Source organism: Trachypithecus francoisi, unplaced genomic scaffold, assembly GCF_009764315.1.
Source record: "Trachypithecus francoisi isolate TF-2019V2 unplaced genomic scaffold, Tfra_2.0 Lachesis_group2, whole genome shotgun sequence".
NCBI lineage: Eukaryota > Metazoa > Chordata > Mammalia > Primates > Cercopithecidae > Trachypithecus > Trachypithecus francoisi.
In genome coordinates this window covers 108,757,310-108,782,799 of record NW_022681465.1, presented here as the reverse complement: position 1 = coordinate 108,782,799, position 25,490 = coordinate 108,757,310, and the positions used below count along the sequence as shown (strand labels likewise).

Genomic DNA, 25,490 nt, shown 5'->3' with positions numbered 1-25,490 from the left:
AGAGCTGAACATCTAGTCATAAGAAATGAAATATGTTGTGGGCAATTGAACACTGAAGTTTCATCGTGGCTCAACACAAAGTTACTGTGCACAGGTGTTTCTATAATTGTGATGTGTTGGGGGAGATTCAGTGTTCAATGGTCCTCAAACCCACACTTCCACCTGTGTGGTATAGTGGTCACTGGGCTGTGATATAAAACATGTAAAGTGTACAGCATAGCAGTTTCTTCACAGAAGGAAAAAAATCTCAAACCAGTATTCATATCCTTTGTTGTTTTACATAGACATAAATTTTGGGGAAGGAGACTTTTTTTCTTCTTTGTGAAAAATATTAAAATAAAAGTTTCATTAAACATGAATATTTTTTCCAGTGAATTATCTCTAATAATGTATTCTATTACTACTTAGTAACTAATTTGACTGAGTGATTATTATATTACTAGCCACCTACGCACCCTGGTCTTCTCAGGTACATCTAACCTAATGTCAGAGAGATGTAACACAATATACCACTGTGGTATGTGTCATGGACTGATTGTTTGCATCCCCTCTGAGTGCATAATTGAAGACTTAGCCCCAGGGTGGTGATATTTAGAGATGGGGCATTTGGGAGGTAATGAGGTTTAGAGGAGGTCATGAGAGTGGGGCCCTCATGATGGGATTAGTGCCCTTCTAAGACGAGACATAATGAGCTTGCTTCCTCTTTTCCACCATATGAGGTAGCTGTCCACATGCCAGGAGGAGGGCCTTCACCGGGAATTGAATCACCTGCCTCTTGATCTTGGACTTTTCAGCCTCAAGAACTGTGAGAAATAAATGTCTCTTGTTTCAGGCACCTACACTGTGGTATTTTGTTATAACAGCCTGAGTTGATTGGTGCAGTATCTTAGATTACATGGGAATGTCATGATGTGTTAAAGTAACTTGTAAACATTTTGGAAGAGTAAGGCCACAGCAGGTTGCAGAGATTGTTTCATACTGGTGTAAATCTTGAGATGTCACTAGCACCCTCAGGCTGCCTTGGAGTTCAGAAAGCAAGTGGGTATATTCAGTGTCTTTTATGAGACTACTATAAATGCCAAGGTAATAAAGGCCAGAGGTGACAGGATAAAGAATAATAATTCCTGAGTTCAAATCCTGGCTCTACCATTTTTAATCTCTGTGATTACTGATAATTTATGTAAATTGTGTGCACCTCAGTTCTTTCATCTGTGAAAAAGATAGTAAATACCTGCTTTCTTTACCACATGGAGTGGTTCTCAGGTTTCAGAGAGGTGTTTGTTCAAGTGTTTTATTAATACTAGGAGTTTCTTAAGCTGAAGTTGTTTTTTATTTCTACTAAGCCGAAGTTGTTTTTTATTTCTACTAAGTCCATTGTTACTTGTCACATGATACAAAAGTAGATTTTTTTCAGGAATGTTTGATTCCTTTACCAATTTTTATACATAAAAATGTTTTGCTGTATGCAATTTTAACTGTCACTAATTTTATTTTTTATTTTTCTATTATTCCTTATGAACTGACAAAAGATCATAATTTGTGTTTATTTCTTAGGAAATCCAGTCAGATAAAATAAATCTCCCTGTGTCTTAAGATCTTTTTAAAAAGTAAATATTATCTTCAGCACCCCAAATTGTGAGTTCAGTTACTGGCTTATTACTATTTTTGTGAACATTTATGTTCAGAGCTTCAATACAGAATATATGGAAAGTACTACTACTTAAGTATAATTTCACACTTTTCTTTATTCTGCGAGCCCTGTGGAATAGTACCTTAAGAGTATATAAACCATGCCTTTTCCAAAATATACTTCATGGAGTAATGTTATTTTTTGCCTTCATAAAACTTATATTTAATGTAACAACATTTGTGTCTTCTGAAAGTGAATGTTTTTGAGCAAAGTGAAAAGCTATATTTTACTCTGATTTTTTTTTTCACTAGCATTAGTGTGGTTGGTAACATGAGTAGAGAGAAACCTATTTTTATATAAGATAAGTTTAGATATATATATAGGTTCACTGCTTTCTTGAAAATAAAAATAAGCTTTATTTTTTGGAGCAGTTATAAGTTTACAATAAAACTTAGTTGAAAGTATAGAGATTTCCTATATACCCTCTATCTCCACACACGCAAAACATCCCCCATCGACATTTTACATTACGATCGATGAATTTACATTAATACTACTGTCACCCAAAGACCACAGTTTACATTAGGGTTCATCCTTGGTGTTGTACATTCTATGGATTTTGTCTGATGTATAATAACATGAATACACCATTGTGTTTTATCATACACAGTAGTTTTGCTTCCCTAAAAATTCCTATGCTCTACTTGTTCATCCCTCTCTCCCCACCAGTGCCTGGCAATCACTAATCTTTTTAATGTCTACATAGTTTGCCTTTTCCAAAATATTATATAGTTGGAATCATACAATATGTAACCTTTTCAGATTGGATTCTCTCACTTATATTGTAATATGCATTTAAGTTGTCTCTATGTCTTTTCATAGCTTGTTAGCTCATTTGGTTTTTAGCACTGAGTACTATTCCTTTGCCTGGATGTACCACAGTTTATTTATCCACTCACCTACTGAAAGACATTTTGAGCACTTTCTAGTTTTGGCAATGATGAATAAAGCTGCTGTATCCATGTGCAGGCTTTTGTGTGGACATCTTTTCAGCTTTTTTGGGTAAATATCAAAGAGTATGCCTGCTGGATTGTTTGGTAAGAGTGTGTTTACTTTAGTAAGAAACTGCAGAGTTGCCTTTCAGAGTGGCTATACCATTTTGCATTCCTGTCAGCAATGAATGAGAGTTCCTGTCACTTTATATCCTTGTCTGTATATGAAGTTATCAAGTTTTTGGACTTTATCCATTCTAATAAATGTGTTATAGTATATCATTTGTTTTAGTTAGCAATTCCCTAATGACATGGTCTTGAACGTGTTTTTATATGTTTGTTTGCCATCTGTATATCTTTTTTGGTGAGATGTCTGTTCAGGTCTTCAGTCCATTTTTTAAAAATTGGACTGTTTGTTTTCTTATTGTTGAATTTTAGGAACTCTTTGTATATTTTGGATAACAGTCCTTTATCAGATATATCTTTCGCAAATATTTTCTCCCAGTCTGTGGCTTGTCTTCTGATTCTTTTGACCCTGTCTTTTGCATAGCAAAAGTTTTAATTTTAATGAAGTCCAGCCTATCAATTATTTCTTCCACAGATCATGTCTTTTGTATTGTATCTAAAAGTTGCCATACTCAAGGTCATCTAGATTCCTATGTTAACCTCTAAAAGTTTTATAGTTTTGTGTTTTTCATTTAGGTCTGTGACCCATTTTGAGTTAATTTTTGTGAAGGTTGTAAGGTCTGTGTCTAGATTTATTTATTATTTTTATTTTTATTTTTTCAGACAGAGTCTTGCTTTGTTGCCCAGGCTGGAGTGCAGAAGTGCGATCTCAGCTCAGTGCAGCCTCCACCTCCTGGGTTCAAGCTATTCTCCTGCCTCAGCCTCCTGAGTAGCTGGGATAACAGGTGTGCACCACCATGCCCAGCTAATTTTTTGGTAGTTTTAGTATAGACAGGGTTTTACCATGTTGGTCAGGCTGGTCTCGAACTCCTGACCTCGTAATCTGCCCTCCTCATCCTCCCAAAGTTCTGGGATTACAGGTGTGAGCCACTGTTCCTGGCCTGTGAGTCTTCGTTTGTTCTAGCATAATTTGTTGAAAGACTATCTTTTCTCCATCGTATTGTCTTGGCTGTTTTGTGAAAGCAGTTGGCTATATTTATGAGAGTCTGTTTCTGGGCTTTCTCTTCTATTCCATTGATGTTTTTCTCTGTTATTTCACAAATACCACACTGTCTTGATATGTGTAGCTTTACAGTAAGTCTTAATTATGGGAAACTTTAAACATACTTAAAAGTATGACTGACAGTTCAACGAATCCCTATGTATACATCACGTAGCTGCACTGTTCATCAGCTCATGGCTGCTCTCATTTTGCTACCCTACCCTATTCCAAGATTTCATGTAAGATTTTAGATATCATATAATTTCATTTCTTTCTTTTTTTTTTTTTTTTTACACAAAGACGATTATTTAAGACCTTTATTAACAGGTGCTTGCAGTTTGTTGACTTTTTTGAAAAAATCAAGTTGTAAACTTTTATTACAAATTAAAAACAAAGTTCTTAAAAATCTCAACTTGACCAGATATGAAACAATTTAAAAACCTTTAAAGGCGTATTGAGAAAAACCAGGCTTTTAAACATGTTTGTTATTACCTAAAAGAGACGTCTTTAGGGAAAAATAATAAAAACCCCATGCTGCATAGATAATGCAGATAGTTCTCTTTATCTGGTCAACAGGCAAAAAGCAAGCACTTAAGGTCTTCGGCTCGAATCTCATTCTGTCGCCTAGGCTGGGGTGCAGTGGTACAATCTCAGCTCACTGCAACTTCCGCCTCCTAGGTTCAAACAATTCTCCTGCCTCAGTTTCCTGAGTAGGATTACAGGTGCACACCACCACACCCAGCGAATTTTTGTATTTTTAGTAGAAACAGGGTTTCACCATGTTGTCCAGGCTGGTCTTGAACTCCTGACCTCAGGTGATCCGCCTGCCTTGGCTTCCCACAGTGCTGGGATTATAGGTGTGAGCCACCATGCCTGGCTGCGTAATTTTTTAAAACTGTAAAAAAATTCATCAGTAGGAAGCAGTTGCATCAGTTATGAACCATATATGTTATGAAACATTACTAAATTTTAATGATAATGATTCATTGACCTTTAATTATAGTCATTAAAAATGCCATCCTTTGAATTAAATACATATTGAAGAAATACAGTAATGCAAGTAATCCTCTGTAAAGTGTTCATATTTTTGTAAATGCATATTAAAATCAAACCATATAAAAACATGTTTCTAATGGAAGTGAACTCAAATACCTATATGATGGTATGTTCATAGATGACACTATAGAAACATTTACTTGAGTCTTTAAAAATTTTTGTTAAATAATTTTATTATTATTTTTTAAGTTCCAGGGTACATGTGCAGGATGTGCAGGTTTATTACATAGGTAAATGTGTGCCATGGTGGTTTGCTGCACCTATCAATACATCACCCAGGTATTAAGCCCAGCATCCTTTAGCTCTTTCCCTAATGCTCTCCCCACTAACCCTCCCCTGACAGGCCCTAGTAAGTGTTGTTCCCCTTCCTGTGTCCATGTGTTCACATTGTTCAGTTTTCACTTATAAGTGAGAACATGTGGTGTTTGGTTTTTTATTCCTGCATTAGTTTGCTGAGAATAATGGCTTCCAGCTTCATCCATGTCCCTGCAAAGGAGATGATCTCATTCCTTTTTATGGCTGCATAGTATTCCATGGTGTATATACACCACATTTTCTTTAAGTAGTCTATCATTGATGAGCATTTGGGTAGATTCCGTGTCTTTGCTATTGTGAATAGTGCTATAATGAACATATGCATGCATGTATCTTTGTAATGGAATGATTTATACTCTTTTGGGTGTATACCCAATAATGGGATTGCTGGGTCACATGGTATTTCCGGTTCTAAATCTTTGAGGAATCAGCACATTGTCTTCAACAATGATTGTACTAATTTACGTTCCCACCAACGGTGTAAAAGCATTCCTATTTCTCCACAGCCTTGCCAGCATCTGTTGTTTTTTGAGTGTTTAATAATTGCCATTCTGAGTGGTATGAAATGGTCTCATTGTGGTTTTGATTTGCATTTCTCTAATGATCAGCGATGTTGAGCTACTTTTCATATGTTTGTTGGCTGCATGTATGTCTTTTTTTGAGAAGTGTCTGTTCATATCATTTGCCCACTTTTTAATGGGGTTGTTTGTTTCTTGTAAATTTGCTTAAGTTTCTTGTAGGTTCTAGATACTAGCCCTTTGTCAGATGGACAAATCGCAAAAATTTTCTCCCATTCTGTAGGTTGTCTGTTTGCTCTGATGATAGTTTTGTTTGCTGTGCAGAAGCTCTTTAGTTTAATTAGATCCCATTTGTCAATTTTTGCTTTTGTTGCAGTTGCTTTTGGCGATTTCATCATAAAGTCTTTGCCCATGCCGATGTCCTGAATGGTATTGCCTAGATTCTTTTCTAGGGATTTTATAGTTTTGGGTTTTATATTTAAGTCTTTAATCCATCTTGAGTTAATTTTTGTATAAGGTATAAGGAAGGGATCCAGTTTCAGTTTTTCACATATGGCTAGCCAGTTCTCCTAGCACCACTTGTTAAATAGGGCATCCTTTCCCCATTGCTTGTTTTTGTCAGATTTGTTGAAGATCAGATGGTTGTAGAAGTGTGGTTTTATTTCTGATTTCTTTATTCTATTCCATTGGTCTATGTGACGGTTTTTGTACCAGTACCATGCTGTTTTGGTTACTGTGGCCTTGTAGTATAGTCTGAAGTCAGGTAGCGTGAGATGCCTCTAGCTTTGTTCTTTTTGCTTAGGATTGCCTTGGCTATGTGAGCTGCTTTTGGTTCCATATGAATTTTAAAATAGTTTTTTTCTAGTTCTGTGAAGAATGTCATTGGTAGTTTAATGGGAATAGTGTTGAATCTATAAATTGCTTTGGGCAGTATGGCCATTTTCATGATATTGATACTTCCTATCCATGAGCATGGAATATTTTTCCATCTGCTTGTGTTCTCTTTGGGTTCCTTGAGCAGTGGTTTGTAGTTTTACTATTATAATATACTGCCATAATCTTAAACATTTGTACAGCAAAATAAGCAATGCATATGTATCTTTCATTAAAATAATGTAATTGAACTCTTATAAAGTATGTTAATTAACAATGAGGAAGAAATAGAATGAGTAGATGGTTATAAAATGCAGCTTTTTATGTACATTTTGATGATTTTATTTGTTAGTACTAGTGCTATGTCTGTTAATACAGCACTTTCCATTATGTATCACTTTCAGATAGAGTTTGAACAGTTGTTTAATTAACCATGACTTAAGATTATAGGTGAGTGCTTATGCTTAGAGCATTTAATTATTTGTGTTTTATTGGTTTACTAATGTACTTAACAGAACTGCTTTAGCCTGGAGCTCTGTAAAGGAACAGTCACTCAAGTCCAGCTTTGATATAAAAGTTTATCTCACTTATAGTCTTTTTATTAAGCACTAAAAGACAACTAGTTTTGTTTGTTTTGAATTCTGTATTCAAAGGAAGGTGATAATGTTATGATTTTTAGTTTAATTTTGAAGATGAGTATTAGTACAGATACTTTTGTTTTCAAAGGGTATAAATTTTGTGAGTTTTCTCTGAATAATTTTATAAGATTTTTTTACTGTGCTAATATTATTTCTGTTCTGGGAGACCTAAAAGTTGTACTTTTGATGAAAGGTGTTTTCCAGTAATATTTATGTCAAGATTTAAGGAAAGATTGTGTAAAATCTGTAAGCACGTAGCAAAGGAAAAATACTTAAGTGATATTAACCTTAAACATTTTAGATAATTTTCTTTGTTGTTATGTAAAACATTTTAGATAATTTTCTTTGTTGTTATGTATAACAATGCATAAATACAACAAATTGCTTTTAAGTGACTTACTGATTTTTATCTCCTTAGTTTTATTCAATTAAATGTTTTTTAAAAGATAATTTAGATTCACATGAAATTGTAAGAAATAATTGAGAGAGATCTTGTATAATCTTTACTCAATTTTCCCCAATGGTAATATCTTGCACAACTCTAATACAGTATTACAGCCAGGATATTGACATTGATACAGTCAAAACTGAGAACATTTCTATCACAGGGAGTCTTCATGTTGCTGTTTTATAGCCACACCGACTTTCTTCCAGATGCTTAACCCTACTCCCAGCCTTTAACCCCTGGCAACCACTAATCTTTCTGTTTCCATAATTTTGTTATTTCAAGAATGTTATATAAATGGAATTATATGGTATATAACCTTCATTTTAGATTATCCATTTTATCATTCTATAATGTCCTTCTCTGTTGTAATGTTCTTTGCTCTGAAGTGTACTTTATCTCATATTAATATAGTCATTGTGCTTTCCCTTGATTAATATTAGCATGTTATGTATTTTTCCATCCTTTTACTTTTAACCTGCCTTTATCTTTATGTTTACAGTGAATTTCTTATAGGCAGCATATCATTGAGTCATGGGTTTTAATCACTTTGACAGCCTTTGTCTTTTAATTGGCATACTGATTTACATTTAATCTATTTATTTTTAAGGCTTAAGCGTCCCATTTAATTTTTTGTTTTTTGTTCTCTCTAGTCTTCCTTTCTCTTATTGTGGGTTATTTCAACATTTTTTAGAATTCCATCTTTGCTTATCTATGGTTAATTTAAATATATCTCTTTATTAATTAAAACCTATATTTTTTGAAATTTTTTAGAGACAGGGTCTCACTCTGTCACCCAGGCTGGAGCACAGTGCCTTGATCATGGCTCATTGAAGCCTCAAACTCTTGGGCTCCAGCGATCCTCCCACCTCAGCCTCCTGAGCAGCTAAGACTATGGGTACATACCCCCATGAATGGCTGAGTTTTTAAAAATTTTTTTACTTGTAGTAGAAGCAAGGTTTTGCTCTGTTGCCCAGGCTGGTCTAGAACTCCTGGCCTTAAGTAATCTTTCTACCTTGGCCTTAAGTAATCTTTCTACCAAAGCACAAATATATCTCTATGTATAGCTTTTTTAGTGGTGGCTGTAGGTATGACATTATACATGCATAACTTATCATCTTACCATCACAGTCTACTGGTGTCCTCATGTTACACTTCAAGGGGCAAACTTTTTAGCCACTTACCTCCCTTTCATCTCTTTTTTCTCTCCACTTTATAAATAGTTTTGTTAGGTATGTCCTTTACATGCATTTAGAACCATATCAGTGTTATAACTTTTCTTCAACCATCGAATATAATTAAAAGACTCAGAAGAGAAGGAAAAACTGTTATATTTACTCATATTTTTCCTTGCCATACTCTTTCTTTCTTCCTGATGTTTGAAGATTCCATCTTTTATCATTTCCTTTCTGTCTAAAGAGCTTCCTTAGCCATTCTTTCAGGATAGGTCTGCTGATGACAAATACTCTAGTTCTTCTTTATCTGAAAATGTCTTGATTTTCTCCCCCTTCATTCTTGAAATATATTTTTGCTAGATATAAGATTCTCTGTTGATAGTTCCTCTCCATCAGTTGGTCTACTGTGTCCTGTCCTCCATGGTTTTTGTGAGAAATCTGCTGTCATTAGACTTGTTTTTTCTGTTACTGGTAAGGTTTCATTTCTCCTATGCTGCTTTCAAGATTTGTTTTTTCTTTGTCTTTAGTTTTCAGAGGTTTTGGATTTCTTTGGATTCAATTCTGTTTAGGTTTTACTCAGCTTCCTCAATTTGTAGTTTTATTTGCCAAATTTAAAAAGTTTGCAGTCATTGTTTCTTTGAGTTTTCTTTCAGCTCTTGCCTCTGTCTCCTCTCCTTCCAGGATTGATTAATAGACGAAAGGAATGTTAGGTCTTTTATTGTAGTTTCACCGGTCCCTGAGACTCTGTTTTTTAGTTTTGATTTTTTTTTGTCCCTAGTCTATTTTATCTTTGTTGTTCAGATTGGGTAAATCTTGTTCTGTGTTCCAGTTTACTGATTATTTCTTTTGTCCCCCTCCTCTGCTTTTGATCCCATTCATTTTTTTTAGTTTTGGTTCTGGTGTTTGCCAGTTGTAACATTTTTTATTTGGTCTCTTTATCTTCTATTTCTTTCTTTAGACTTTATAATTTTTTTTTTTTTTTTTGAGACGGAGTCTTGCTCTGTTGCCCAGGCTGGAGTGCAGTGGCATGATCTCTGCTCACTGCAACCTCCGCCTCCCAGGGGTCAAGTGATTCTCCAGCCTCAGCCTCCTGAGTAGCTGGGATTACAGGTGTCCACCACCACGCCTGGCTAATTTTTGTATTTTTAGTAGAGATGGGGTTTCACCATGTTGGGCAGACTGGTCTCTAACTCCTGACCTCAGGTGATCTGCCCACCTTGGCCTCCCAGAGTGCTGGGATGACAGGCGTGGGCCACTGCGCCTGGTCTAGACTGTATAATTCTTTGCTAAAACCTTCTACTTCTGTATTTGTTACCAGGATGTTCTCAATTGCTCATTGAAGCATTTTTAAACGATTTAAAAAAAATAATCAGATCATTCCAATATTTCTATAATTATCTTGGTATTGGCATCTGCTAGTTATCTATTTTTATTCGCTTTGAGATCTTCCTGTCTCTTGGAATGATCAGTGATTTTTTAATTGAAACTTGGACATTTTGGATACTTTGAGACTGGATTTTATTTAAACCTTCGGGTTAACTGGCTTTGTTTGATACCACTCTAGCAAAGAAGGGTGGTGGAAAGAGAGGGGTGCTGTCTCATTACTGCCGGATCATAGCAGAGGTCCACATTCCCTGCTCATCCTCCACTGACACCGCAGAGGGATCGTACTTATTGTTACCATAGGTGAGTGTAGGATTTCTGACTCCCCAACCGTCTTTCTCTGATAGCTGTCTGGCTAGCAGGGATACAAGGTACTGTTCTCCGTGTGTCCTTCCCTGACAACCACCAAGGTGTGGGTGGGGCTGACTTTGGTTACTACTAGGTGTGGTGCTGCAAGTCCTAACTATGCGCTAGGCCTCCGCTGACATCATGACAGTGAGGAGGAATAAGGTCAGCTTGTCACTAATGGATGGGCTTAGAAGTCCAAGCTCCTCACTTGGTCTTCATACACAATATCAGAATCCTTGTTACCTCTTGGCAGAGATGAAAATCTCAATCCCATCTTTGCCTTTTCTGAGACCACCCAGTGAGGTGGTTGGGGCATCTCAGTACAGCCTAATAAAGGTAGAAGTCTAGGATCACTATCTCAGCCTTTACTGGTGGGGATGGGGGTAGGGCCATAATTTTTATCTGGTGTTCGGCTGCACTTGAGTAGTTACTTCTAGAAGTTTTATGTCTTGCTAGACTGCCCCTTTCCTGGTCCTTTGGCTAGAGAGAGCAGTTCTGGGGGTTTCTTTCATCTGCATTTGTTGCCAGCTTCTGCACTGAGTTTGGGTATATGAAATAAAAAGAAAACCCAGGGAACTCACTGGTCTGTCTTTCTTTGGAACTTGAAGTTCCTATCCAGTTCTCCTTCTTTTTGCCTTTCAAAGTCTTCTTATGTTTGTTTTATATATGTTTTACATGTAGTGTTCTGCTTTTCTAGATCTACTTAGTGAGAGAGATGGGGAAAAGTACATCTACTCCATCTTCCTGGAAGCAGAAAGTGTATTTCAGATACTTGGTATTGGAAGTTACCTCTAAACAGTAGTTAAATTGGATGTATGTGGCTATTATTGTGTTTGTGTGGGTTTGGTTTGTTTGTTTGTTTTGGGGACTAAATGCCTGTAGGCATATTTTATTGGCAGAGATAAAGAATTCAAAACAAAAACCTGGAATCAACTCCTGTGGATATTTATAAATCTCAAACTGAGACATTTTCTTGACAACTCAGGGACCTAATTAACAACACTAGTTTTTACATGTCAAACTTTACTGTAATTTCTTTTATGTTACTATTCAAACAATGCTCCTCTTTTTTTGGCTCTTTGATCTAGTTACAGAGTGGCTGACAATTTATGGAAATAGTTTTCAGGTTTTCGGTAGTATTATAGGCCTTGTTAAAATCTAACGGTCATGTGTTCCTTTTGAGGGGCTATAGGTATTTCTATAGGGATTTAATAGTCAAAGCTTTACTTTGTAATACAATAGAAGCACATCATCTATAGCACAGTAACTTGTTATAAAATATGAGAAAAATCAAGGCCTTTATTCAATATAGGTTGTGTAATATTTTTAAATTGCCTAAACAGAAGTAGTCTACAGTAAAATGTTATTGTAGATGTTTAAAAGAAAGTTTTCTTTGACTATATAATATGTGGGTTGTTCAAGGTCTAAAGTAATCTTGGAATTGGATTTGTTTCATTGTAGGGTGATGAATTAGAAGACAATGAAAAGAATTTCTACGAATCTGATGATGATCAGAAGGAAAAGACTGACAAAAGGAAGAAGCCATATACTATGGATCCAGATCATAGACTCTTAATTAGAAATACAAAGCCTTTGCTTCAGAGCAGGAATGCTGCGGTATGTTAAAATCCTTATAAGAAAAAATTCACTGGTTTTTAAAAAACAGCAATTAAAAATGCCTCAATTTAGTAAGTGAGTCTGTGTGTGCTAATGGAACATTTGTTTGTTTACACACCAAATGACATGTAATGGATAGTTGGAAATACAGTGTGGAATGTAAGCTATTTTTTCTGTATTCAGTCCTCTCCACTTTTTATTTCAATAAAATTTCATTTCATTTAATACCAATTGATCTTAAATTATTCTTTTTGGATGATTTATCCAAACTATTATCTAATGCATTGCTTCTTTTAAAGCCTCTCTAGTCTTGCAGAATGTCCTTCTGGATTTGTCTGATTGCTGCTGCTGCTTTTTATTTTGTTTTTTGATTTTGTTTTTGTTTTTGTTTTTGCTATACCTACTGGAATGGGTTGGTTGCATCTTTTATAGTGTCATTTAATTCTTTTATATTCTGTGTTTCCTGTTAACTGGCAGTTATATCCTAGGCTTGACGGATTTAAGTTAAACATGTTCTTAAAGATTTTAATTGAAAAAATGTTCTTAATGAATTGTTCTGTTCAGTTAGTAAAAACTTCAAATACGTGGAATTTGCATTATTTTTTCTGATTCTTGAGAATTTAGAGCTTATAGCTTTGTGTATCCTAGTTATCAGCAACAATTTTTGTCTAATACCTAATAGTTTAGTTTCCAAATCATTATTCAGTAATCATGCCCAGTCATAACAAAAATATTATTTCATGGATGTTGTAAAATATGCTTATATTTTAATGTACTCAGCTTAGCCAGATGCTAGTTAGGTAGCTGTAATCTGCCATCTTAAACTCTACTTTATGAGTGACTCACTATTCATTTAACTACGTCTTAGAAACTGATTTTATAGTTCAAATACTTATGGATCAAAAACATTCTCAAATAGTGAAACAAATAGTGGCAGTTTGTACTTTTTGTCCCAGTTTGGGTTCCCTGCTTACTTGATGGTGTACCAGATAGAGGTGGTTTACTTTTTGTGTCAGTATATTTTGGTGCCTTGTTTTGGGATGCTGCTAAATATGAGTAAAGGCTAACTTTTGAAGAATTGTGGATATATTTTTTTTTTAACCTCATACTTAAGTTTGTGGAGAGACTTTGAGAATTTCTTTCAGGAAATTTAATATGTCATTGCTATGTAGTTTGTACTGGAGATAGATACTGAAAGCGGAATGTTAGGAGGCTATTCTAACAGTCTAAATAAGGTGACAGCGGCATGAATGGTTAAGAGTAGAAAAGTGTTTATAGGATGCACTTTATTATGAACAGGCATGATGTAACTGTCGAAGGGCTATAAGGTTGTATATTTTTACTCTTTTTTGATTTTGAAGCTTTGGGAACTTTCTTCATGGCCTTTACAGATTAGCCTATACATTTCGAATTCTGGGTATCAAAGAGACTGTAAACTGTTGGATTTCTAAATACTGAGGAAAAAGAGGCTCATTTAGTCCTTTCGGATTTTGGAGTACCCTCATATATTAGAACAGATGGCATGCCAAGTGGCAGCTAGAATTTTAAAGACTAGAATTTAATCTTGAATTAGATCAGTCATTAATTGAGATTGTTTTATTTTATAAGATTTAAAATTCAGTAGAGTTTATTTTGTAACTAACTTATATTTATAGTTCACAAGTGAGGGAATGAGATATTCTTGCATTTTAAAAATTCTCAACTAATGTTTTAAAGCTATATATCAAACTTGTAAGAAAGTACAAGAAATGGCAAACAGTAAATTTAGAATCCTGTATACTGTATTTTTAAAAACAATTCTTTAGTTTTAGAAGAAACTTTTTTTAACCTCAAACGTTCTCCTGTGCTGTATACTATTTAGGCATATATATTAATAGAACTTTTGCTATATATTTGTTCAAACTTCATAGACCAGGCAGAATTAAATTAATATTAGTGTGTCCTTTGAGCCAAAGGCAGCATTAGTAACATCTGTAGCTATATCTCTACAGTTGTCACTCTGAATCTGAGTGTAGAGGCACTTAGGGGAAGCAGTACTCTTCTGTTTTGAGACAAAGAAATTCGAATCACCCTTTGTTTGTTTTGTTTTGTTGAGACAGAGTCTCACTGTGTTGCTCAGGCTGGAGTTCAGTGGCATAATCTCGGCTCACTGCAACTTCTACCTCCCAGGTTCAAACGATTCTCGTGTCTCAGCCTCCCAAGTAGCTGAGATTACAGGCGTGTACCACCACACTTACCTAATTTTTGTATTTTTGAGATGGGGTTTCACCATGTTGGCCAGGATGGTTTCACACCTGACTGCAAGTGATCCCCCTGTCTCGGCCTCCCAAAGGGGTGGGAGTATAGGCGTGAGTCGCTGTGCCCAGTCTTCGAATCACCCTTATAATGGCTTTGAACCAAAAGCCATTTTTAAGGTTCTGTGTTTTTAAAAACAAGATTATTTTAAATGCTACTGCTGTAGATGTATTTGTTTTAATGGAGTTTCTTTAATTGTAACTTAACTGTGCTGAGTTTTCTTTATTTCAGCCTACTTGTTACTGTTGTCCTGGCTTCATTTAGAAAGGCATGCTTACAATTCTTAAAAAGCCCCAGTCTCAGAGCAGCAGCTGAGGAGCATGGAATTTCGAGTGTCTTAAGCTTTGCCACATACTAGCTGTTAAACCTTGAGCAGGTCATGCAATGTCTCTTTTTTTTTTCTGAGGATGTATTCATTTCATAGCACTGCTATACATATTGCCACAACCTGAGTGGATTAAAACAACATAAACTTATTCTGTCATATTTCAGGAAGCCAAAAGTCTGAAATCAAGGTATAATCAGTATTGGTTCCTTCTGTGCACTCTGAGGGAGAAACCATCTCTTCCCTAGCTTCTGGTGATTGCCAGCAATCTGTGGCATTGCTTGGCTTATGTATGTCACACTAATTATCTCCATCTTCACATGGCCTTCACTGTGTCTCTTTTTGTCCTTTTTTTCTCTTTTAAGGACACTTTCATTCAATTTAGGGCTCTTAACCAGCATGATCTCATTTCAATTCTTACATTAATAATTTCTGCAGAGATACCACTTCCAAATAAGATCAGATTCTGAGGATAGAATTGGTCACTGGGGGTGAGGGACACTTCTTCAACTCATTACAAAGAGTAGCATTCCATTTTACATCACAGGAATTTGTAGGACTTGGAGGAAATAATGTGTAGGAATGGATTTTGAAGTTGTAGAGTGCTCTGGTGTTCATAGTTCCTGTTATTTTTATGCTTTATCTTGTAGGTGGTTATGGCAGTTGCTCAGCTGTATTGGCACATATCACCAAAATCTGAAGCTGGCATAATTTCTAAATCACTAGTGCGTTTACTTCGTAGCAATAGGTAGGTCATGATTTTATATATGTTTTTTTTCTTTTGTATTCCTTCAAAAGTAATGTTTGAACAAATTTAATCTTTCAGGCATTTAATGTATAACTCTGACTATACTTTATCAATCAGTAAGATTTCATACTTAATGAGATTATTATAAAAGTCTTTATACGTTTATCTCAAACTTAATTATAAATACTGAAATTTTTTTTAACCTCAAGCCCAAAGATACTGAAAATATTTTGTGGCATAATTCTAGGGTGACACTAGTAGCCTAGTATTAGTGCTTGAAATTTTTAGGTATGGCAATAATGATGTTCGGGAGTTTTAGTAAATCTGGAATCACTGAAAAACTATACTGAAGTACTATCAGATTGACTTACTCAATGTATTGATACATGGTTTTATATAGAGCAATGTGTATGCTAAGTAATGTAGTTTATGCCAGAATTGCGCTTCCTATAAAGCTGGAATATTTAATTACTCTGCTTTGCTCCACTCTAAAAAGAGAGCTATGTTTTAAATAGCTACTCATTTTAAAGATTGCATACTCTTAGTTTCAGATAGACAGAGCATGCCACCTTCTTTAATTTTACCTCTTTATAATTTAGTGGTTTAGGTAAACAATTCAAAACAATTTATTGAGTTTCCATGACATATAACATGAGAATCACGATTTCAGGTTTAATTCAGACTTTTGTTCTGTGTTTAAGAATACCTTCATTTCAGCTATTTGACATACCTTAGCTATTTTTCAGTAATTAGTTGTTTTAATTTGAAACAGTGTTTTTCATTGAGTGCTTGTTTCCACTAATTGGGTTGGAAGGAAAGAACCAGGTATTTATTTTTGCCCTTAACTGGAACTTAGTCCACAGTTTTAGCTCTTGACTGGCTTAGTAACAAATGAGATGCCATTTCCTTTGTGTATGTATTCTCCGTATCTTTATATCCAGCTATTATTTTTCTCTTTTGTTAGCTCAGTATTTTTTTTTTTTTTCCTATGGCTAGTTCAAAGGCTATCAGAAAGACCTGGAATTGGTCTTTCACGTGAAGCCTTATACCAGATTCAGTTCATTTATTAGATATTTGGATCTAAAAATAACATGACTGCTTTTTAAATCTGACCTTTGCCTTGGGAAGAATGAGTTATTTAATGAGTTTATAATAACAGTGTGGTCATATTTACCCCAGTAACACTAGGAATACCTTCCTTAGATGTGTTCATAGCAGCTAAAATGTTAACTTTATATTTTAGGAGTATTTTATCATAAAATTTGTTTTAACTATTCTTCATGATGAATCACATGTAATTTATTGGTATTTTGTAGGAAAAGTGCATTAAAATGGCACTTGTCTAAGATTTACTAAAAACTTTTCAATATTATTTAAGAGTCTCATTCACTATGAAATTATTGCTAATTCTTTTTCATTATTATAGTGCTTACTCAAAGATGTTTCATTGGAACATATACCCAGTGATAATTCTGTTTTGATTTCTAGGGAGGTGCAGTATATTGTCCTACAAAATATAGCAACTATGTCAATTCAAAGAAAGGTATGTACATTCTGAACATATAATTTAAGAGACACGTGAACACATTAGTACCTTAATGTATTCTTGTATTTGTTTTTGTAATCTAGGGAATGTTCGAACCTTATCTGAAGAGTTTCTATGTTAGGTCAACTGATCCAACTATGATTAAGACACTGAAGGTATGTATGCTTTCATTTTTCAGATGCTTTTAACACATTTGTTTTGAAGAGATATTGGAACAGCTTTTAGCATCTGCGGGATGCAGTCCTGCTTTTCAAAAAACATTGATATAGTTAAGGGTTTTTCTTTATACTTTTCAATATTATTATATACTAATTACTGTACTACATTCTGATAATGTAAAGTTAAGCCATGCTACCTACAACTTGATTAACTCACAGATTACTGAAGGAGACAGGCATTTAAATAAATAACCTCGGAGATTGGGTCCAAGATGGCTGAATAGGAATAGCTCTGGTCTGCAGCTCCCAGCATGATGAACGCAGAAGATGGGTGATTTCTGCATTTCCAACTGAGATACCTGGTTCATCTCACTGGGACTGGTTGGACAGTGAGTGCAGCCCCAGAAGGCGAGCTGAAGCAGAGTGGGGCGTGCCTCACCCATGAAGCGCAAGGGGTTGGGGGATTTCCCTTTCCTAGCCAAGGAAAGCCGGGACAGACTGTACCTGGAAAAATGGGACACTCCCACCAAAATACTGCGCTTTCCCCAAGGTCTTAGCAACCAGCAGACAAGGAGATTCTCTCCCATGCCTGGCTCAGTAGGTCCCACGCCCATGGAGCCTTGCTCACTGCTAACGCAGCAGCCTGAAATCAAACTGCGAGGCGGCAGCCCAGCTTGGGGAGGGTCGTCTGCCATTGCCGAGGCTTGAGTAGGTAAACAAAGCGACCAGGGAGCTTGAACTGGGTGGAGCCCACCACAGCTCAGCAAGGCCTGCTTCCTCTGTAGACTCTGACTCTGTGAGCAGGGCATAGCTGAACAAAAGGCAACGGACAACTTTTACAGACATAAACGTCCCCATTTGACAGCTCTGAAGAGAGCAGTGGTTCTTCCAGCTCGGTGTTTGAGCTCTGAGAACATACAGACTGCCTCCTCAAGTGGGTCCCTGACCCCCGTGTAGCCTAACTGGGAAACGCCTCCCAGTAGGGGCCAACAGACACCTCATATAGACAGGTGCTCTTCTGGGACGAAGCTTCCAGAGGAAGGACCAGGCAGCAATACTTGCTGTTCCGCAGTATTTGCTGTTCTGCAGCCTCCACTGGTGATACCCAGGCAAACAGGGTCTGGAGTGAACGTCCAGCAAACTCCAACAGACATGCAGCTGAGGGACCTGACTGTTAGAAGGAAAACTAACAGAAAGAAATTGCATCAACATCAGCTAAAAGGACATCCACACCAAAACCCCATCTGTAGGTCACCAACATCAAAGACCAAAGGTAGATAAAACCACAAAGATGGGGAGAAACCAGAACAGAAGAGCTGAAAATTCTAAAAACCAGATCGCCTCTTCTCCTCCAAAGGATCGCAGCTCCTCACCAGCAACGGAACAAAGCTGGACAGAGAATGACTTTGACGAGTTGACAGAAGTAGGCTTCAGAAGGTCAGTCATAACTAACTTCTCCGAGCTAAAGGAACATGTTCAAACCCATCTCAAGGAAGGTAAAAACCTTGAAAATAGTTAGACGAATGGCTAACTAGAATAAACACTGTAGAGAAGACCTTAAGTGACCTGTTGGATCTGAAAATCATGACACGAGAACTTTGTGACACATGCACAAGCTTCAATAGCTGATTCGATCAAGTGGAAGAAAGGGTATCCGTGATTGAAGATCAAATTAATAGAGCTAGAGGACAAGGTTATAGAAAAAAGAGTAAAAAGAAACGAACAAAGCCTCCAAGAAATATGAGACTGTGTGAAAAGACCAAATCTATGTTTGATTGGTATACCTGAAAGTGACGGGGAAAGTGGAACCTATTTGGAAAACACTCTTCAGGATATTATCCAGGAGAACTTCCCTAACCTACCAAGGTAGGCCAACATTCAAATTCAAGAAATACAGAGAACACCCCAGAATACTCCTCGAGAAGAGCAACCCCCAAGACACATAATTGTCAGATTTACCAAAGTTGGAATGAAGGAAAAAATGTTAAGGGCAGCCAGAGAGAAAGGTCGGGTTACCCACAAAGGGAAGCCCATCAGACTAACAGCGGATCTCTTGGCAGAAACCCCACAAGCCAAAAGAGAGTGGGGGCCAATATTCAGCATTCTTAAAGAAAACAATTTTCAACCCAGAATTTCATATCCAGCCAAACTAAGCTTCATAAGTGAAGGAGAAATAAAATCCTTTACAGACAAGCAAATTCTGAGAGATTTTGTCACAACCCGGCCTATCTTACAAGAGCTCTTGAAGGAAGCACTAAACATGGAAAGGAATAACCGGTACTAGCCACTGCAAAAACATCCCAAATTGTAAAAACCATCGATTCTATGAAGAAACTGCATCAACTAATGGGCAAAATAACCAGTGAACATCATAATGACAAGATCAAATTCACACATAACAGTATTAACCTTAAATGTAAATGGACTAAATGCCCCAATTAAAAGACACAGACTGGCAAGTTAGATAAAGAGTCAAGACCCATCAGTGTGCTGTATTCAGGAGACCCATCTCACATGCAGAAACACACATAGGCTCAAAATAAAGGGATGGAGAAAGATGTACCAAGCAAATGGAAAGCAAAAAAAAAAAACAGGAGTTGCAATCCTAGTCTCTGACAAAATAGACTTCAAACCAACAAAGATCTGAAAACCATTACATAATGGTAAAGGGATCAATTCAACAAAAAGAGCTAACTATCCTAAATATATATGCACCCAATCCAGGAGCACCCAGTTCATAAAGCAAGCCCGTAGAGACCTACAAAGAGACTTAGACTCCCACACAATAATAATGGGAGACTTTTAACACCCCACTGTCAATATTAGATCAATGAGACAGAAGGCTAATAACAAGGATATCCAGGACTTGAACTCAGCTCTGCACCAAGCAGACCTAATGGACATCTACAGAACTCCCCACCCCACATCAACAGAATATACATTCTTCTCAGGACCACATCAAGCTTATTCTAAAATTGACCACATAGTTGGAAGTAAAGCACTCCTCAGCAAATGTAAAAGAACAAAATCACAACAAACTCTCTCACAGCACAGTACAATCAAATTAGAACTCAGGATTAAGAAACTCACTCAAAACCGCACAACTACATGGAAATTGAACAACCTGTTCCTGAATGACTACTGGGTAAATAATGAAATAAAGTCAGAAATAAAGATGTTGTTTGAAACTAATGAAAACAAAGACACAACGTACCAGAATATCTGGGACACACTTAAAGCAGCGTGTAGAGGGAAATTTATAGCACTAAATGCCCACAAGAGAAATCAGTAAAGATCTAAAATCGACACCCTAACATCACAATGAAAATAACTAGAGAAGCAAGAGCAAAAAAATTCAAAAGCTAGCAGAAGGCAAGAAATAACTAAGATCAGAGCAGACTGGAAAGAGATACAGACACAAAAAACCCTTAAAAAAAAATCAATGGGCTGGGTGCGGTGGCTCAAGCCTGTAATCCCAGCACTTTGGGAGGCTGAGGCGGGTGGATCACAAGGTCAGGAGATCGAGACCATCCTGGCTAACACAGTGAAACTCCCTCTCTACTAAAAAATACAAAAAACTAGCTGGGTGAGGTGGCGGGCGCCTGTAGTCCCAGCTACTCCCGAGGCTGAGGCAAGAGAATGGCGTAAACCCGGGAGGCGGAGCTTGCAGTGAGCTGAGATCCGGCCACTGCGCTCCAGCCTGGGCGACAGAGCGAGACTCCATCTCGAAAAAAAAAAGAAAAAAAAATCAATGAATCCAGAAGCTGGTTTTTTGAAAAGATAAACAAAATTGATAGACTGCTAGCAAGACTAATTAAGAAAAGAGAGAAGAATCAAGTAGATGCATTAAAAAATTATAAAGGAGATATCACCACCAATTTCACAGAACTACAAACTAGCATCAGAGAATACTATAAACATCTCTACTCAAATAAACTAGAAAAACTAGAAGAAATGGATAAATTCCTGGACATATACACCCTAAACCAGGAAGAAGTTGAATCTCTAAAGAGACCAGTAAAAGGCTCTGAAATTGAGGCAATAATTAATAGCCTACCAACCAAAAAAAGTCCAGGACCAGACGGATTCACTGCTGAATTCTACCAGAGGTACAAAGAGGAGCTGATACTATTTCTTCTGAAACTATTCCAATCAACAGAAAAAGAGGGAATCCTCCCTAACTCATTTTATGAGGCCAACATCATCCTGATACCAAAGCCTGGCAGAGACACAACAAAAAAAGAGAATTTTAGACCAATATCCTTGATGAACATCGATGCAAAAATCCTCAATAAAATACTGGCAAACCGGATTCAGCAGCACATCAAAAAGCTTATCCACCATGATCAAGTGTGCTTCATCCCTGGGATGCAAGGCTGGTTCAACATTCGCAAATCAATAAACGTAATCCATCACGTAAACAGAACCAATGACAGAAACCATATGATTATCTCAATAGATGCAGAAAAGGCCTTCGACAAACTTCAGCAGCCTTTCGTGCTAAAAACTCTCAATAAACTAGGTATTGATGGAATGTATCTCAAAATAAGAAGAGCTACTTATGACAAACCCACAGCCAATATCATACTGAATGGGAAAAACTGGAAGCATTCCCTTTGAAAACCGGCACAAGACAAGGATGCCCTCTCTCACCACTCCTGTTCAACATAGCATTTGAAGTTCTGGCCAGGCCAATCAGGCAAGAGAAAGAAATGAAGGGTATTCAGTTAGGAAAAAAGGAAGTCAAATTGTCCCTGTTTGCAGATGACATGATTGTATATTTAGAAAACTCCATGATCTCAGCCCAAAATCTCTTTAAGCTAATAAGCAACTTCAGCAAAGTCTCAGGATACAAAATCAATGTACAAAAATCATAAGCATTCCTATAGACCAAGAACAGACAAACATAAAGCCAAATTATGAGTGAACTCCCATTCACAATTATTATAAAGAGAATAAAATACCTAGGGATCCAACTTACAAGGGATGTGAAGGACCTCTTCAAGGAGAACTACAAACCACTTCTCAACGAAATAAAAGAGGACACAAACAAATGGAAAAACATTTCATGCTCATGGATAAGAAGAAGTAGTTAGTGATAATGGCCATACTGCCCAAAGTAATGTATAGATTCAATGCCATCCCTGTCAAGCTGCCAATGACTTGCTTCACAGAATTGGAAAAAGTTCATCTGGAACCGAAAAAGAGCTCGCATTGCCAAGACAATTCTAAGCAAAAAGAACAAAGCTGGAGGCATCACCCTACCTGACTTTATACTACAAGGCTACAGTAACCAAAACAGCATGGTACTGGTACCAAAACAGAGATATAGATCAATAGAACAGAACAGAAGCCTCAGAAATAACACCACACATCTACAGCCATCTGATCTTTGACAAACCTGACAAAAACCAGCAATGGGGAAAGGATTCCCTATTTAATAAATGGTGCTGGGAAACCTGGCTAGCCATATGTAGAAAGCTGAAACTGGATCCCTTCCTTACACTTTATACAAAAAATTAATTCAAGATGGATTGGAGACTTAAATGTTAGAGCTGAAACCATAAAAACCCTAGAAGAAAACCTAGGCATTACCATTGAGGACACAGGCATGTGCAAGGACTTCATGACTAAAACACCAAAAAGCAATGTGGGATCTAATTAAAGAGCTTCTGCATGGCAAAAGAAACCTCCTTCAGAGTGAACAGGCAACCTACAGAATGGGAGAAAATTTTTGCGATCTACCCATCTGACAAAGGGCTAATATCCAGAATCTACAAAGAACTTAAACAAATTTACAAGAAAAGCCAACCGCATCCAAAGTAGGCAAAGGATATGAACAGATACTTCTCAAAAGAAGACATCTATGCAGCCAACAGACACATGAAAGAAAAAATGCTCATCATCACTGGTCATCAGAGAAATGCAAATCAAAACCACAATGAAATACCATCTCACACCAGTTAGTATGGCAATCATTAAAAAGTCAGGAAACAACAGATTCTGCAGAGGATGTGGAGAAATAGGTATGCTGTTCCACTGTTGGTGGGAGTGTAAATTAGTTCAACCATTGTGGATGACAGTGTGGCGATTCCTCCAGGATCTAGAACTAGAAATAACATTTGACCCAGTGATCCCATTACTGAGTATATACCCAAAGGATTATAAATTATTCTACTGTAAAGACACATGCACACATGTTTATTGCAGCACTGTTCACAGTCACAAGGCTTGGAACCAACCCAGATGTCTATCAATGATAGACTGAATTAAGAAAATGTGGCATATATATACCATGGAATACTATGCAGCCATTAGAAAAGATGAGTTCATGTCCTTTGCATGGACATGGATGAAGCTGGCAATCATCATTCTCAGCAAACTATCACAAGGACAGAAAACCAAACACCGCATGTTTTCACTCATAGGTGGGAACTGAACAATGAGATCACTTGGACACAGGGTGGGGAATGTCACACACCAGGGCCTGTCAGAGGTTTGGGGGCTGGGGGAGAGATAGCATTAGGAGAAATACCTAAAGTAAATGACGAGTTAAGGGGTGCAGCAAACCAACATGGCACACGTATACCTATGTATCAAACCTGCATGTTGTGCACAGGTACCCTAGAACTTAATGTGTAATAATATAAATAAATAAATAACTCAGGGCTTGGCACAATGGCTCATCCCTGTATTGCTAGCACTTTGGGAGGCTAAGGTAGGAGGATTGCTTGAGGCCAGGAGTTCGACACCAGCTTGGGCCACGTAGTGAGACTCTGTCTCTACAGAAAAATCAAAATTAGCCAGGTGTGGTGGTGCATGCCTATAATCTTAGCTACTTGGGAGGCTGAGGTGGGCAGATCGCTTGAGCCCAAAAAGTTGAGGCTGCAGTTGAGCATGCCACTGCACTCCAGTCTGGATGATAGAGTGAGACCCTGTCTCTAACTAACTTATTTTAGTACTGTGTGTTTTAAGTGATACGGATATTTGAATTGAGCGTTGTGAAGAACAGAAAGGTGGAGCTAATTCTCTGAGAGGTTTAGAAAAGATGACGTTTGGGCGGATCTTAAAAGAATAATATTGTGAATTTTTTTCTTGGTTGGCAGGTTGATCGGGAGGTTGAAGGGTTAGAGTAGGTGAAAAACATAATTGATGCTAACACAAGTGATTATGAAAGAGCATTGTTTTCAGGAAGTAATAAATGGTGTAGAGTGCAGTTAGGAATATAAATCTGTTGTGATTAAAATAGTATGTTACTTAGACAGAAAAGTAAGTAGAAAGAGTAGAAAGCCTAGAAACATGCCCATACATGCAAAAATGTACCGTGTAGTAGAGGAGATATTACAAACCAATGAGGAAAGGATGCACTATGGACTGTTCAAGACTGTTCAATATTAGAATGATGTATTATTCATATGAAAACTGAGTTTAATAATAAAATCTAAATTATACCCAAATTCAAGGATTTTTTTTTTTTAATTATACTTTAAGTTCTAGGGTACTTGTGCATGACGTTTATATCATGTATAACTCCCCAATGCAATCCCTCCCTCCTCCCCCCTCCCCATGATAGGCCCCAGTGTGTGATGTTCCCCTTCCCGAGTCCAAGTGATCTCATTGTTCAGTTCCCACCTATGAGTGAGAACATGCGGTGTTTGGTTTTCTCTTCTTGTGATAGTTTGCTAAGAATGATGGTTTCCAGCTGCATCCATGTCCCTACAAAGGACGCAAACTCATCCTTTTTTATGGCTGCATAGTATTCCATGGTGTATATGTGCCACATTTTCTTAATCCAGTCTGTCACAGATGGACATTTGGGTTGATTCCAAGTCTTTGCTATTGTGAATAGTGCCGCAATAAACATACGTGTGCATGTGTCTTTGTAGTAGAGTAATTTATAATCCTTTGGGTATATACCCAGTAGTGGGATGGCTGGGTCTTATGGTACATCTAGTTCTAGATCCTTGAGGAATCGCCATACTGTTTTCCATAATGGTTGAACTAGTTTACAATCCCACCAACAGTGTAAAAGTGTTCCTATTTCTCCACATCCTCTCCAACACCTGTTGTTTCCTGACTTCTTAATGATTGCCATTCTAACTGGTGTGAGATGGTATCTCATTGTGGTTTTGATTTGCATTTCTCTGATGGCGAGTGATGATGAGCATTTTTTCATGTGTCTGTTGGCTGTATGAATGTCTTCTTTTGAGAAATGTCTGTTCATATCCTTTCCCCACTTTTTGATAGGGTTGTTTGTTTT

The 25,490-nt window shown here is 37.0% G+C and overlaps 1 protein-coding gene across 5 annotated transcripts in view; it reads left to right on the top strand.

Moving 5' to 3' along the window:
- The window catches only part of AP3B1 (adaptor related protein complex 3 subunit beta 1), a 302,972-nt gene that overhangs the window by 108,158 nt on the left and 169,324 nt on the right, over nt 1–25,490 (top strand). For all 5 annotated transcript variants that reach the window (XM_033179939.1, XM_033179938.1, XM_033179941.1 and 2 more), the window contains exons 8-11: nt 12,003–12,158; nt 15,429–15,526; nt 17,015–17,069; nt 17,156–17,227. In XM_033179939.1, coding sequence (XP_033035830.1) covers nt 12,003–12,158; nt 15,429–15,526; nt 17,015–17,069; nt 17,156–17,227 — 381 coding nt within the window. The remainder of the gene's footprint in view (nt 1–12,002; nt 12,159–15,428; nt 15,527–17,014; nt 17,070–17,155; nt 17,228–25,490) is intronic.